Source organism: Urocitellus parryii, chromosome 6 (genome assembly GCF_045843805.1).
Source record: "Urocitellus parryii isolate mUroPar1 chromosome 6, mUroPar1.hap1, whole genome shotgun sequence".
NCBI classification, from domain to species: domain Eukaryota; kingdom Metazoa; phylum Chordata; class Mammalia; order Rodentia; family Sciuridae; genus Urocitellus; species Urocitellus parryii.
Genome location: NC_135536.1, coordinates 175,921,505 through 175,935,578, shown reverse-complemented (window position 1 = coordinate 175,935,578; position 14,074 = coordinate 175,921,505). Strand labels below are relative to the sequence as shown.

General features: G+C 50.7%; 1 protein-coding gene across 3 annotated transcripts in view; it reads right to left on the bottom strand.

Moving 5' to 3' along the window:
- The window catches only part of Znf341 (zinc finger protein 341), a 43,957-nt gene extending 29,883 nt beyond the window's left edge, over nt 1-14,074 (bottom strand). For 2 of the 3 annotated variants that reach the window (XM_026383222.2, XM_077799708.1), the window contains exons 1-5: nt 14,026-14,074; nt 9,157-9,267; nt 6,931-7,127; nt 3,591-3,740; nt 2,455-2,706 (exon numbers count right to left, since the gene is read on the bottom strand). In XM_026383222.2, coding sequence (XP_026239007.2) covers nt 2,455-2,706; nt 3,591-3,740; nt 6,931-7,127; nt 9,157-9,267; nt 14,026-14,056 — 741 coding nt within the window. In that variant the 5' untranslated portion in view covers nt 14,057-14,074. Of the gene's footprint in view, nt 1-2,454; nt 2,707-3,590; nt 3,741-6,930; nt 7,128-9,156; nt 9,268-14,025 lie in introns of those variants that run through there. The other variant, XM_026383223.2, reaches the window with a different exon arrangement.

The window sequence follows — 14,074 nt, the reverse complement described above, 5'->3', positions numbered from 1 at the left end:
ATTAAGAGCTTAGAGCAGAAGTTGGCATACATTAGGCACTGATAAACATGAGCTGTTATTAATGCTATTATAGCTCCTTTTTTTTCCCTTTTCAGGGCTGGGGATTGAACCCAGTGGGGGCACTTTACCACTGAGCCACATCTCCAGTTATTTCTTATTTTTTCAATTTTTATGTTCTATTTTGAGAGAGGGCCTTGCTAAGTTGCTAAGGCTAGCTTGGAACTTGCAATCCTCCTGCCTCAGCATCCTGAGCCACCAGGATTATAGAAGTGTGCCACCACACCCAGCTATTATTGCTCTTGGTGATAGTTTTAGCACAAGAGAACAGGAAGCCCAAAGGGCCTGTGTCCTCACAGCTAACACACACCGCCAGATGCTGCAGTAACAGCTTCCTGTCAACTGGGAGCCGATGCTGATGCCACAGAAAGCTGCTGAATGAATTCTGAGTCATTCATAAAACTGAGTTAACTAAGCCGGGATCATGACTGGCACATTGTGAAGAACTTGTTTGCATATCATTCATGGGTCTTTCTGGAATATTCTACCCAAAATGTCACTTCCTATCCCTCTCTGCTTTATTTTTCTCCTTACACTTACTGTTATCTGAAATTCTGAGCCAGGAATGGTGGCACATGCCTGGAGTCCCAGCAACTTGGGAAGTTGAGGCAGGAAGATTGCAAGGTTGAGGCCAGCTTCAGCCACTTAGCAAGGCCCTAAGCCATTTAGCAAGACGTTGTCTCAAAAATAAAAAATTTTTGAGACAGTGGACTTCCAGAAGGCGGGCTGGGGTTGTGGCTCAGTGGCAGAACACTTGCCTAGTGTGTGTGAGGCACTGGGTTTGATCCCCAGCACCACATAAAAAAACTAAATAAACAAAATAAAGGTAATTTTTAATTGTGGCCATCTACAATTAAAAATATTTTACAAAAAAAATTTAAAAATAAAAAAGGCTGGGGATGAGGCTCAGTGGTAAAGTGCCCTGGGTTCAATCAATTAAAATCAGACATTTTTCCTGTTTGTCCGGCTTCATTCCACAGGGCAGGGAGTTCTGCTCCCTACTCGAGGCCCAGGCTCAGAGCCACGCTTGGCTCGAGCAGGTGTTTGACTACGGTCTGCTGAACGAGCGCCCTCCCTAAAGCGCTCAGTGGGCACCCGACAGGACCCAGGCTCAGCCCGGAAATGCACCTCCCTCGACAGCGTGGCTTTGAACTTAAGACTAGGTTCTGCCCAGCAGCAGCTGCTGCATGAGATCTGGATGCACAGTGGGGCAGAGAGCGCCCTGTCCAGCAGCCACGTGGGAGAGGGCGGGCTGTGCAAGTCACAAGCAAAGGAGCCGCTGGCCCCGCTCTACGTGCCTCTCCTGCTCCCCAGGCCCCGTGCCCCAGGCCTCGGGCAGCAGTAGACTCCACGACCCACGGGCCCCTGGCATCAGGGCGCAGCGGCCACACCCTGGCTCCCTGGGCCGAGCTCTGACAGCAGGCCTGAAAACCTGTGGCGCTTCTGCAGCCCTTCCTCCAGCGCTGAAGACACCTACCTTCTGTATTAAATCCCGCTGCCAGAAACGCACGGTGTGGTGTGCACCTCCCTGACCGACCCTGACCAGGACTGCACACGATCAATATCTGTCCCAGGCATGAATTCACCTATCACTCAAGGCCTTCCTGGGCAATCAGGTGACCACCACTGGGTCACGACACACTGACTGTACCATGGCCCCGACTCTCCCTTCCTGGACCCATGCCTGTGCTGCACCTTTGCAGGGTGACTCTATGGCTCTTCCCACCAAGAAGCGGCATCAGGTCGGTCCCCTGAAATCTAGGCTGGCCTCATAGCCTACTGTGACTGGGAGAAATGACGCGTGTCCTTACAGGTCTAAGCTTAGAATGGCCTCAAGCATTTCTGTGTATTCGCCTCCACCACGGCCAGGAGAACCCGCAGGGGGATGAGGGCCACAAAGAGCAGAGCTGAGTCTCATCCTTGTCGCAGTCCAGGCCATCCCAGGGCAGCTGACACCCAGCCAAGGTCAGCAGAGGTGGCTGGCTGGCTGGTGTGAGCACTTGGACATAAACACTGAGGTCCTGGGGGTGCTTACACAGCAACAGATAATTGATTCATCTCGCTTGTAAAAGAATGAGACAGTTATGCTGATAATTTGGGGGATCTTCTCCCCAAAGGCCAGTATCCTGACCGCTCTGACTGCCCCTGAGCAGGGCTGGTGTTTCGGCTTCAAGCTCTACTTCATCCCACCTCCCAGGTCGCATTTCCCATCGGTGGCTGGGATGCTTCTATCCAGGTCCCGCTTTCTCCCACGATGCATCTCCCATGAGGGCCGGGGTGGGTCTGGTTCAGTCCCCCATGGTACCACACCCTAGCACAGAGCCTGGCACACAGCCGGTGCTCAGGAAAGGCCCTGGCCATGCCCAGGTCCCCGCACCCCTCCCTGCCCTGGCTCACCTCCAGTGGCGGGTAGGGCTGCATCCCCAAGGCCTGGATCTCCACCGTCCCACTCCCAGCCATGGGCGCAGCAGCACTGTACACCTCCACCACGCCACTGCCACCAGGGTTGGGACGCCCGGGGGGGCCCAGGCTCTGGGGTGGGGGCGGTGGGGGTTGTGGGGGTGGAGGTGGCGGCAGAGGTGGTGGGGGTGGAGGAGGTGGCGGAGGCTGAGTGAGGTAGCTGGGCACAGAATGCATGTTCAGGCTGCTCTGAAATCAAAGCAAAGCAAAGCATTAGAGCTGCTGGCTGCCACCAGCATCGATGAGGAAGACTGTGTACCTGCGCCTCCTCCGGGGACGGGAACGACTCACGGGACCTCAGAGAGGACAGGGAAACAAAGTCCCAGAGGAATTCTGAGGGGGCATCAGCCTGGAGCCGCTATTCTTTTTTCTAAGAACATCAGCAAAACCGACCAGCATGTTGCCATCTTCAGGAGGCCTGTTTACAGGGCTGGCTCTGACGGGCACCTAAGAACGCAGCTTTGGGACACTCCTGGCTGATACGGCTGCTCTGCCCGCCAGCGGCACAGACCACACTGTGCCAGTACCAGCTCATCTAGACGCTTTGTACCAACAGTGTGGTTTACTGGGAGCATCTCCGTCCCTCCGGGGAGTCTGGAATTGGTGTCACGGTGGCCGGTCGCCTATGGGTATTAGAAAATCCCAAGGAGCCCCGGTGTATCTTCTAATATTTGGGGGTGGGAAGATTTAACTCAGGGACACTTTATGACTAAGCTACATCTGCAGAGACTTGAACTTGTGATCTCCTGCCTCATCCTCCCAAATCACTAGGATTATAGCATACCCAGCTGACAAGGGACACTTTTAAAAAACAAAAGCAGGAGTCAAAATAGCCAAACTGTGGCGGTTCCCTCAAGGCTGGCCGCGGGAGGCTGACAGCCCCCTCAGCAAGGGGAAGGCCGGCCCAAGCCCCCTTTTTTTCTACAAGGTACTGAACACAGGCCTGGAGACAAGACCCAGTGAGACTTGCTTGCGTGTGTAAGGTCTCCAGTTTGATCCTCAATACTACAAATAAACACAAAGAACAAAGCAAGAAAAAGAAAGACCCTGTGAGAAGCCGGTGGCCTCCTTACCTGCACAGGCGGGGGCCCCTGGGGCATGGGCTGGTCCAGGGACGTGAAGGCTGACATGGCGGACATGAGCACGTCATCGCTCACCAAGATGTTGCCCTGCACCAAGGTCTGGATCAGTGGGGACGGGGGCACTGTGATGTACGTGGAGATCTGAGCGGCAAGAGAGACAGACAGACAGGAAGGGATGTGTGAACATTTCTGAGGCTCTGCAGGGAAGCTGAGGGAAAGATCCAGGTTCCCGAGTCCCACAGACCCGACCGTGTGACCCTGGCCCTCCACCTCTCTGCTCAGTCCTCCCCAAAACAGAATAACAGACACCATTCTGCAAAGTACAAGCCTCTGATCCAGCAATAACACTTCCGGTTTCTAGACCAGGGAACCGCTCACACACTGCACAGAGAGCCCAGATGAGAGGCTCCCACGAGCCTTGATTCTTTACCACTGAGCCACACCCCTGGCCCTTTTTCTTTTTTGAGACAGGGTCTTGCCAAGTTGCTGAGGCTGGCTTTGAACTTGCTATCCTCCTGCCTCAGCCTCCCCAGCCACTGGGATGACAGTGTATGCCACTGGGCCGGCCACACAGCCTTGTTTCCAACAGTGGAAAACTAAATAATGTCCACCAATGGGGGAATGACCACAGGGCTGGGGATGGAGCACTTGCCTAGCATGCGTGAGGCACTGGGTTCGATCCTCAGCACTACATAAAAAGAAATAAATAAGATAAAGGTATAAAAATTTTTTAAAAAATAACATCATATTCCTGGAGTAGAATACTATATGGCATAAAAAATAAAATTGCATATTATACAAAGATTATGTGTTTCTTATTTTAAAAAAAAATCTAAAACAATAGCATATGATTCCTTAGTTACTTAAATAAAATATTTGAATGTACCTTAGATCATGAAGGATATCTGCCAACAGCTACCTGGGGGCAGGGAAGAGGAGCAGCACCAAACGAGTCTTGATTTGTAACCTTCTAACTTTCAAAAGGTACAAGGGGGCTGGGGCTGTAGCTCAGTGGCAGATCGCGTGCCTCACTCATGTGAGGCACTGGGTTTGATCCTCAGCACCACACAAAAATAAATTAATAGACAAAGATATTGTGTCCATCTACAGCTAAAAAATACTTAAAAATAGAAAGTAGGAGGCAGGCTGGGGATGTGGCTCAAGCGGTAGCGCGCTCGCCAGGCATGCGTGCGGCCCGGGTTCGATCCTCAGCACCACATACCAACAAAGATGTTGTGTCCGCCAAGAACTGAAAAATAAATATTAAAAAATTTTCTCTCTCTTTAAAAAAAAAAAAAAGAGGGGCTGGGGATGTGGCTCAAGCGGTAGCGCGCTCAACTGGCATGCGTGCGGCCTGGGTTCGATCCTCAGCACCACATACCAACAAAGATGTTGTGTCGGCCGAGAACTAAAAAATAAAAGTAAATATTAAAAAAAAAAAAAAAAAAAAAAAAGAAAGTAGGAGGCAAGGCCTGAATTACCAGCAAAGGTACAAATTAATAAAAAATTAAAATATCATGCTTAGAATAGTTAGGGGGACAGGCAGATCTTACAAGAAAGCGTCAAACTGGCTGGGTGCAGTGGCGCATGCCTGTAATTCCAGCAGCTTGGGAGGCTGAAGCAGGAGGATCGCAAGTTCAAAGGCAGCTTCAGCAACTTAGTGAGGCCCTAAGCAGCTTAGTGAGACCCTGTCTCTAAATAAAATTCAAAAAAGGGTTGGGGATATGGCTCAGTGGTTAAGTACTAGGTTCAATTCCTGGTACCAAAATAATAATAATAATAAATTTTTAAAATAAAATAAAATAAAAAATGTTGTTGATAGAGCACTTGCCAAGCATGTGTGAGGCACTGGGTTCGATCCTCAGCACCATATATAAATAAATGAATAAAATAAAAGATTTATCAACATGTAAAAATATAGGGGATGTAGCTCAATGGTAAAAACCCCTGAGTTCAATCTCCAATACTAAAAACAAACAACAAAAACAGAAAGAAAGAATTTTTCTTCTCTTCTTTTGTTGAAAAAAAAAAGTAGGGGAGGGGAATATCTTCTTCTAGTAAAACTCATAATTGAGGAGTTAGAGAAATGACTGTGTCCTATGCTAGGAGATCCTGTGGCAATTTGAAAAGTTTCAGTCTGCATGTCCCAGTGGGCTGGGGGTGAATGCTCTTTCTGATGGCAGAACTGTGTCCATATAAGATTCTAAAAGAGTAAGGAGAGAGGAGGAAGCCACAGGGAAATTCAGCTCCTTGACTCTTCCTGAGAAGGCCCAGCCTCCTTCATAAGGGATCCTTTAACCTGGGGCCCCCACCAGGATGTCCTTGCTCTAGAACCATGTTCCAGCCTGCCCTCCTTCTGACCTCGGCCTTGGGGTCTGCACAGTCTACACTGCCTCCCTCTCCGGCTCCCAGAGCTCGTCCAGGTGAACTCCTAATACCCTGCTAAAACGTTCTCCTGGTAGCTTTCCCACTTTGGACGATGCAACTCCAACTCAAGTCACCCTTGACTCCTCTTTATGTCTCTTTATGTCACACTCCTCACTAAACTGGCCTACACACCCTTTTGTTAACACCTTCAAAATATTTCCCAAGTCTCCTTCTCACCCCGTCCTCAGGCACCACCCTGGTCCAGCCGCGCCGCCCACTGCCTGGAGCTGCCATCACAGCTGCCTCCTGGCTTTGCTCTCCTACCTGTCAGAATCTACTCTCTTGACAGCAGCTGAGAAACCTGGTTAGAGCGTAAGTCAGACTACACCCCTCTGCTGCTCAAAGCTTTCCGGCACTTCCCATCTCACTCCAGGTGAAGCCCACAAGGCCGACCCACCTGCCAGGTCCCTCTTGCGGGCCCTGTCACCCTCCATCTTCCTCACCCTCCCAGCCGCAGTCCCCTCCTTGTACCTGGAATGACCTGGCACACTTCTGCCTCGGGTTTTTGTACCTGCTGATCCCTCCACCTGGAACACTCTTCCCCTCACCTCCTTGGGTCTCTGCTCACATATCGCCTTTCCACAGAGCCCTTCCCCAGGTACCACTCTGCCTTGGCGTCCCCTAGCTCCGCACTCAACACGCTGAAGGAAGTACAGCTTTATGTGTTTGTTTGCATACTACCCGTGTCACTCAGCTCCACAAGGGCAGGGACCTGATCTGTTTTATCCACTGGTATACCTCCTGGGCCCAGCAGTGCCCGACACACTTGGAAAGATCTGCTGGAACAGATGTGGTGGCGCACACCTGTCATCCCAGCTCAACTCAGGCAGCTGAAGCAGGAGGACAGCAAGCTCAGACCTAGCTTAAAAAAAAAAGCTGGGAGGATAAATGAGTGAATAAATACCTGGCGATTGGCAGGAGGCGGGGCCTGCTGGACTGTGGCAGGTGCTGCTGGAGGCGTGTAGATGCTGTTTGTGGCCAGCGAGACGGTGGCCAGGGCAGGGGCATTCCCCTGGCACTGTTCTCGCTTGTGGGTCATAAAGGCTGGCAGCGAGTTGAACTGCTTCTTGCACTTTCCGCAGAGAAAGACATCCTCGTCATCTAAAGGTCATACCCAGATGCAGGAAGGGACCGTAGAGGGATTGAGTAATGGGGAAAAAAAAAAGCAAGATTAAGTCAGGGGCATCATGGTGAACAGCGGGAGATTGCAGAACAGAGAGAACCAGCAACTCTGGACAGCGTTCGCGATTTGTTGAGTGTGTCGAACATCAACCGGGAGCTTCCTGGGAGCCACACAGGCTCCTGTGGGAAGAGCCAGCCATGTGCAGCTAGGTAGCAAACCATTAGACACCAGGAAATAATAGAGTGGGTTCCGTTCAAAGTTGATAATTTCAGATTTTTTTTTTTGTTTTTTGGTACCAGGAATTGAATATAGGAGTGCTTAAGCACCGAGCCACATCCCCAGCCCTTTTTTGAATTTTATTTAGAGACAGGGTCTCACTGAGTTGCTTAGGGCCTCACTGTTGCTGAGGCTGGCTTTGAACTCACGATTCTCCTGCCTCAGCTTCCCAAACCCCTGAGATTACAGGCTTGTGCCACTGCACCCAGCTAGGAATCTTTATCCTGCCTGAATTTATTCCTCTGTCTCCAAATGGACCAGGTGAGCACACTGCCCGCTGCTGAGCTGCTTCTCTTAGAACAACTCGTTCTGCAAGGCTCACCTCCTCCAGGAAGGCTTAGCCAGAGTTCCTTCCTTTGGGTTCACCTGTCATATATTAGCTTTCTCATCAGCACCAAACTATGAGTCCCCTAAGGGAAAGAAATGTGTCTTCTTTATCACCACAGCTGGGATATCTTCTGCACACTTAGGAGGTCCTCAATGGATGTTTACTGAATAAATGAAAAGTTAATTGAACCAGGCATGGTGACACATAATAATCCCAGCAGCTCGGATCACAGGTTCGAAGCCAGCCTCAGTAACTTAGCAAGGCTATAAGGAACTCTGTGGGACCCTGCTCCAAATAAAAAAATAAAACAGGCTGGGATGTGGCTTAGTGGTTGAGTGCCCCTGGGTTCAATCTCCACTACAAAAAAAGAAAGGAAGGAAGGAAAGAAGGAAGGAAGGAAGGAAGGAAGGAAGGAAGGAAGGAAGGAAGGAAAAAATTAGTGGGAAACATGGCTTCCTAGTTAAAGATGAGTGAGTGACAGACATGCTTCCCAGCCTGCCTTGTAGCAGCATGTCATGTGACTGAATTCTGACCAACAGAATGACAGCAGAATGTACTGTATGTGCAACTTCCCCTTGAAAGGAAAGGCATGATTTCCACTTCTTTCTTTCTTCCCTTTGTGTTGGCCGGGAGGTGGCGACCACAGTAGGAGCTGGGTGGGGCGGCCACCCTGGACTGCACGTGAGGACAGCAGACCCACAGAAAGAAATCACCAGACTCACCTCAAATGCCCACCAGGGCTTCACCCAACAGAGAGATAAATTTAATCTTTTAAAAACCATAAGAAACTTTCCTTTCTCATCTACAACAGTTGAAACCAAGTCCCGAGTACTCTCATAAGGTTCCTATGAAATAGGACAATTATCCCTGTTTAACAGACATGGAAACCAACGCCTAGGGAGGTTGATTCACTTGGCCAGGGCCACAGAGCCAGGGACTATGGACACAAAAGTCAAAACAGGTTTTTATCCTTTTGTCCCGAGAGTGCTTCCTAAGTGCTTAAGAATGTTTGTGGAAGAAATAAATGAACACTCAGTCTCATATAAGGACTTGCAACAGAGTTTTGCCCTATGTCTTAGGGACTTGGTCTTTAAATTGAAGACATTCGTGTTCAGCCTATTCTTTCTGGAGAGTTGAGAAACAACTTTCAGAGAAAATGAAATGCATTGCCCAGCATCGGGGCTCCCACAGCCACTAAGTAAGTGAGCGAGCGTCCTCCGAGCTAAGCAGAGAAGGCCTGAATAAACCTGAAGGTACAGGCTGGAGGGTGGGAGACAGGGTTCAGATTCGCAGGGACATCCTAAGGACCCAGTGACAGTTTACTCCTAGACCCTCTCAGGAGCTCTACGTGCTCTTCCTAAGGAGCCACTGACTCTCCACTGGTGGGCACAGCAGATACTCACCCAATGGCTGGATGGCAGGGGGCGCACTGACACTCTGGCCTGTTGGATCAGGGACTGCTCCTTGGCCATCCAACAGTGACTGGACGGCCAGAACAGTCTGATTGTCCATTCCTGAAAAAGACAACATGGGCTCTGAGGAAAGTGGGCCCAGATCTTGCTGTCTTCATCCTCCCGAGCCAGACCCACTGCAACACCAGGGTAGAGACAGCTGGCAGCGCCCAGCAGATGTTCTCTCCTACTGCCCTGTAACAGATCCCAAGATTTGCTGGGCACAGTTGCACACATCTGTAATGCCAGCAGCTCGGGAGGCTGAGACAAGAGGATTGAGAGTTCAAAGCCAGCCTTAGCAAAAGTGAGAAGCCAAGCAACTCAGTGAGCCTCTGTCTCTAAAGAAAATACAAAATAGGGCTGGGGAGGTGGCTCAGCGGTTAAGCACCCCTGGGTTTAATCCCTGGAGAGAGAGAGAGAGAGAGAGAGAGAGAGAGATATCTGGAAAGATTCTGGGCCTTTGAGGAGCCTGTACCTGCCATCCTCACACTGCAAACTGACTTCCGCTGGATTCTCCCATGAAACAAACAATGTTCCAGCCTCTTTCGGTCACTGCTAGTTTGGGTTCCTCTCTTACTGATGGCTCCCTCTAATCCTAAACCGTGGAGCCCTTCTGGAAATCTTTCTCACCCATGCCCCAGATCTCACAAGTCTGTCTGCATCCAGGCACCCTTGCCTTCTTTGTTCCCATCTATCTTCCTTTCACTATCAAGCATCTGCTGAAGGCTGTCCTGCTCTTAATCTACCTACCTTCCAATCCTCCTGCTCCAAGGGGACTTAAGCTCCCACCTACCACCAAAGACCACCTGGCAGCATCCAGACACGCCATGGAACACTTCCTTCTTGGCTCCAGGTACCACCCTTCCAAGGTCTCCTCCTCCTTTCTGGGGACTTGCTGTAGTTTGGATATGGAATATCCCCCAAAGCCTCCTATGTTGAAGGCGTGGACCCCAGTGTAGCAATAGTCAGAGATGGGGCTTCAGGAAGTGATCGGATCATGAAGGTCTCATGTCATTAACAGACTAACCTCTGATGGGTTCATGCTTGAATGGACTACTGGAAAGGGGTGGAAATTAGAAGGTGGGGCCTGGTGGGAGGAAGTGCGTCCTTGGGGACATGCTCTGCAAAGAATACATTCTTGTCCTTGGCCCTCCCTGCCAAGATGTGGTGAGGCAATGTTCTGCCTTATCACAGGCCCACAGCAATGGGGCCAGCTGACTAGGAACTGAAACCTCTGGAATCATGAGCCAAATTAATCTTTTACCCTTTAAGCTGTTTATCTCAGGCACTTCATCATAGTTATAAAAAGCCGTCTAGCACACACCTCCTTTCCTCTCCTGACTGCTCCCTAAACATTGCTATTTCCAGAGGTTCCTTCTGCCTCTGGACTCTTTCCTATCCTGTCCCTGAGCAGGATGCAAAACTGTGTTTTAGAATCTGGGTACAAATCTATACATGAATGTCCACAGAACTTTTACTCATGATTTTAAAAATCTGGAAACATTTCAGAAGACCCTCCAGTGGACAGATGGTTAAACTGGATCATCCATACCATGAAATATTCAGCAACAGGAAAAAACTAGCTGCGCACAAGGGCACACACCTATTATCCCAGTGGCCCGGGAGGCTGAGGCAGGAGGATTGCAAGTTCAAAGCCAGCCTCAGCAAAAGTGAGGTGAGGCAACTCAGTGAGATCCTGTCTCTAAATAAAATACAAGGGCTGGGGATGTGGCTCAAGTGGTAGCGCGCTCGCCTGGCATGCGTGCTGCCCAGGTTCGATCCTCAGCACCACATACCAACAAAGATGTTGTGTCCGCCGAGAACTGAAAAATAAATAAATAAATAAAATCTCTCTCTCTCTCTTTCTCTCTCTCTCTCTCACTCAAAAAAAAAAAACTCTCTCTAAAAAATAAATAAATAAATAAATAAATAAATAAAATACAAAATAGGGCTGAGGGTGTGGCTCAGTGGTCAAGTGCCCTGAGTTCAACCCTTAGTTACCCCTCCCCAAAAAAGAAAAGGAACAAGCTATTGATAGCCACAACAACTTGATTCAACCTTCAACTGAGATGTGTGGGAAAAAAAGCAAGTCTCAAAGGTTATATATTCTACAATTCCATTTATAGGATGTTCTTTGGTGAGTGTATGGGTGCTGGGGACTGAACACAGGGCCTTGCACATACTAGACAAGTGCTCTGCCAGCGAGCTACACCCCAGCCCTATAATATTCTTTAAATGACAAAACTTTAGAAACAGAACAGATTAGCAGTTGCCAGGGGTCAAGGATGATGTGAATGGAGGAAGGATTTGTGGTGTGGCTAGAAAAGGACAACACCTGGTAGTGACAGAACTGTTTTGTGTTGACTGACAGTGATATTCTCTAGTGTTACAAGATGTTACCATTGGGGGAGACTGGGTATAGGATACAAGGGATCATTCTATTATTTTTTAATTGGTGCATTATAATTATAAATAATAGTGGGATTCAACTGGGTGTGGGGACATATACCAATAATCTCAGAGACTGTGGAGGCTGAAAGAAGATAGAAAGTTTCAGTCCAGCCTAAACAACTTAGCAAGACCCTATCTCAAAATAAAAAAATACAGAAGGTCTGAGGATACAGCTCAGTGGTAGAGTGTCCCTGGGTTCAATCCCCAGTACCACACACAGACAGAACAGAGCACCACTCCCAAAATGCCTCTTGGGCACCCCTTCATTCTTTCCTTACTTACTGCTCCCTCCTCCACTTTCTAGACTTTTGGCAAACCTAGCTACCAAATTTGTCTCAGATCCACTCTTTCTTTTTTTTTTAATATTTATTTTTTAGTTTTTTTCAGCGGACACAACATTTTTTTTGTTTTGTATGTGGTGCTGAGGATCGAACCCGGGCCGCACGCAAGCCAGGCGAGCGCGCTAACACTTGAGCCACATCCCCAGCCCTCAGATCCACTCTTTCAATACCCTCAGCTGTCCCCTGGCCAGGGCCACCATCAGTTCTCAGCTGACAACCTGGGCAGAGTCCTCACTCACCTCCCAAGAGCCACTCTGGCCCCCTCCAGTCTGTTCCCGCAGAGGCCATGGTGAACTTTATAAAACATACATTAGCTTGTGCGGCTCCCCTGCTGAAAATCTTTTCTTAGCTCCACACTGATCCCAAGATAAAGTTCAGAAGCTTCATCAAACCAATGGAAGCCTCTTCTCTAGCTGCTCCCCTGCATGAGAAACCAGGGGAGAGCTTTGCAAATGCAGTTCCCACTGCCTGGGTCATCCAGATGACCCTCTCCCCTGGATCTTCAGGCCTGCTGCCCTTCCCTCGCACAGCAGGCATGGTGATGTCCTAGGGGCTGATTTCTCTTTTACTTATTCATTTATATTTTGGTGTTGGGAACTGAACCCAGAGCTTGTGCATGACCCTCCTCTACCACAAGCTCTAGTCCCACCTGATTTCTCTTTTAATTTCTTCTTTATTCAATACGCAAATTAATTCTTGTAATTATCATTCAAATAGTGCAGATGAAAGAGAAAGGCCTCACTCCATCTTCTTATCCTCCCACACAGAACCCCCACTGACCCTCCCCTTTCACATCCATCACCCCTATTTTCTTCATTTTGCACAAATGGCCAGCTGAGATCTTCTTTCACCATCTACCTTTCCTAGAATTCTATCATTTCTACAATTGCTTGTTCTATGTCTCTCTCCACCACAACCACTAGACTGGGGGATGCGGATGGGGAGTGTGTCCGGCTCAATGACTATTCTTGAAATTGAATCCCCCTCCACGGTGAGAACTCTTAACCCTCCAAGAAGTAAAGCAAGTGGCCCAGTGTTCCAAGGGAGGTGCAGGACTCAAAGTCTCCTCCCGCCACCCACCCCACCTCACCCCACCCAGCCCCGCCAGCCCAATCCTCTACCGTTTGCATTCTAACCAATTACTCATCTTTCTAGGGTCTGTATTTCCCCCAGGGTCTACTGTGTGCCCTGGTCCGGGGTAGCTAAGGCTACCCTTGCCCCCTGATGCCAGCAGGTGCACACGGAGGCACTCCAAGTTTGCTGTATCTGAAGCCTCCAATTCTCTGGTCCTAAGAACCATTCTCCATCCCGGGATCCTGCAGATCACGAGGCAGTCAGTGGGCACCCGGTATTTACAGCTTGGATCTGAGAGCACCGCGTCCCGCCAGGCACACGCCGGCGGGCATCGTGTGTTGGTCTGAGTGTGCAGGGCACACGCGGTAGAAGCCCAGGTGTGCGGGCTTGGGTCTGTGAACTGCTAGTCTCGAGCTTGCACACCGATGGCGCCTCTCCCTTGCCAGTCTGCATTGAAGGGACTACGTGCCAGCACGAGGCACAGTTCGCACAGGGAAGCTCTTGGTGGGCAGGGCGCTGGCCCAGCTGCCCAAGCCCTGGCGCGGGTCAGCGGCTCCTGCACCGCGTCCCTCCGCGCCTGGGTCCTGCGGAGCAGGGGCGCGGCCCGGCTGTTCCCGCCGGGACACCCCTCCCGCGCCGGCCCGAGGCCCTGAGGCTGGAGCTGTTCCGGGCCCGCGGCCCCCTCCCCGCTGGACCAGCTCTCGACGGCTGTTCCGGGACCGGTGCCCCCGCCAGGCCTCGGCTCCCGCGGCTGTTCCGGTCCCGCGGCGCCCTCCCCGCCGGACCGTGGCTCCCGCGGCTCTTCTCGCCTGCGCCCCTCCCGCCCCGCGGCTGTTCCGGGCCCCGCGCCCTCCGCCCCGAGGCCGCCGCGCGCCCTGGGCCCGGCGCTGCGAGGGCGCGGCGGGAGGGGGCGCAGCGCGGAACAGCCGTCTCCGCGGGCCCCGTAGCTGCTCACCCTCCAGGGCCTCGAAGATCGCCTGCGCCATCTTGGAGCCGCCGCCGCC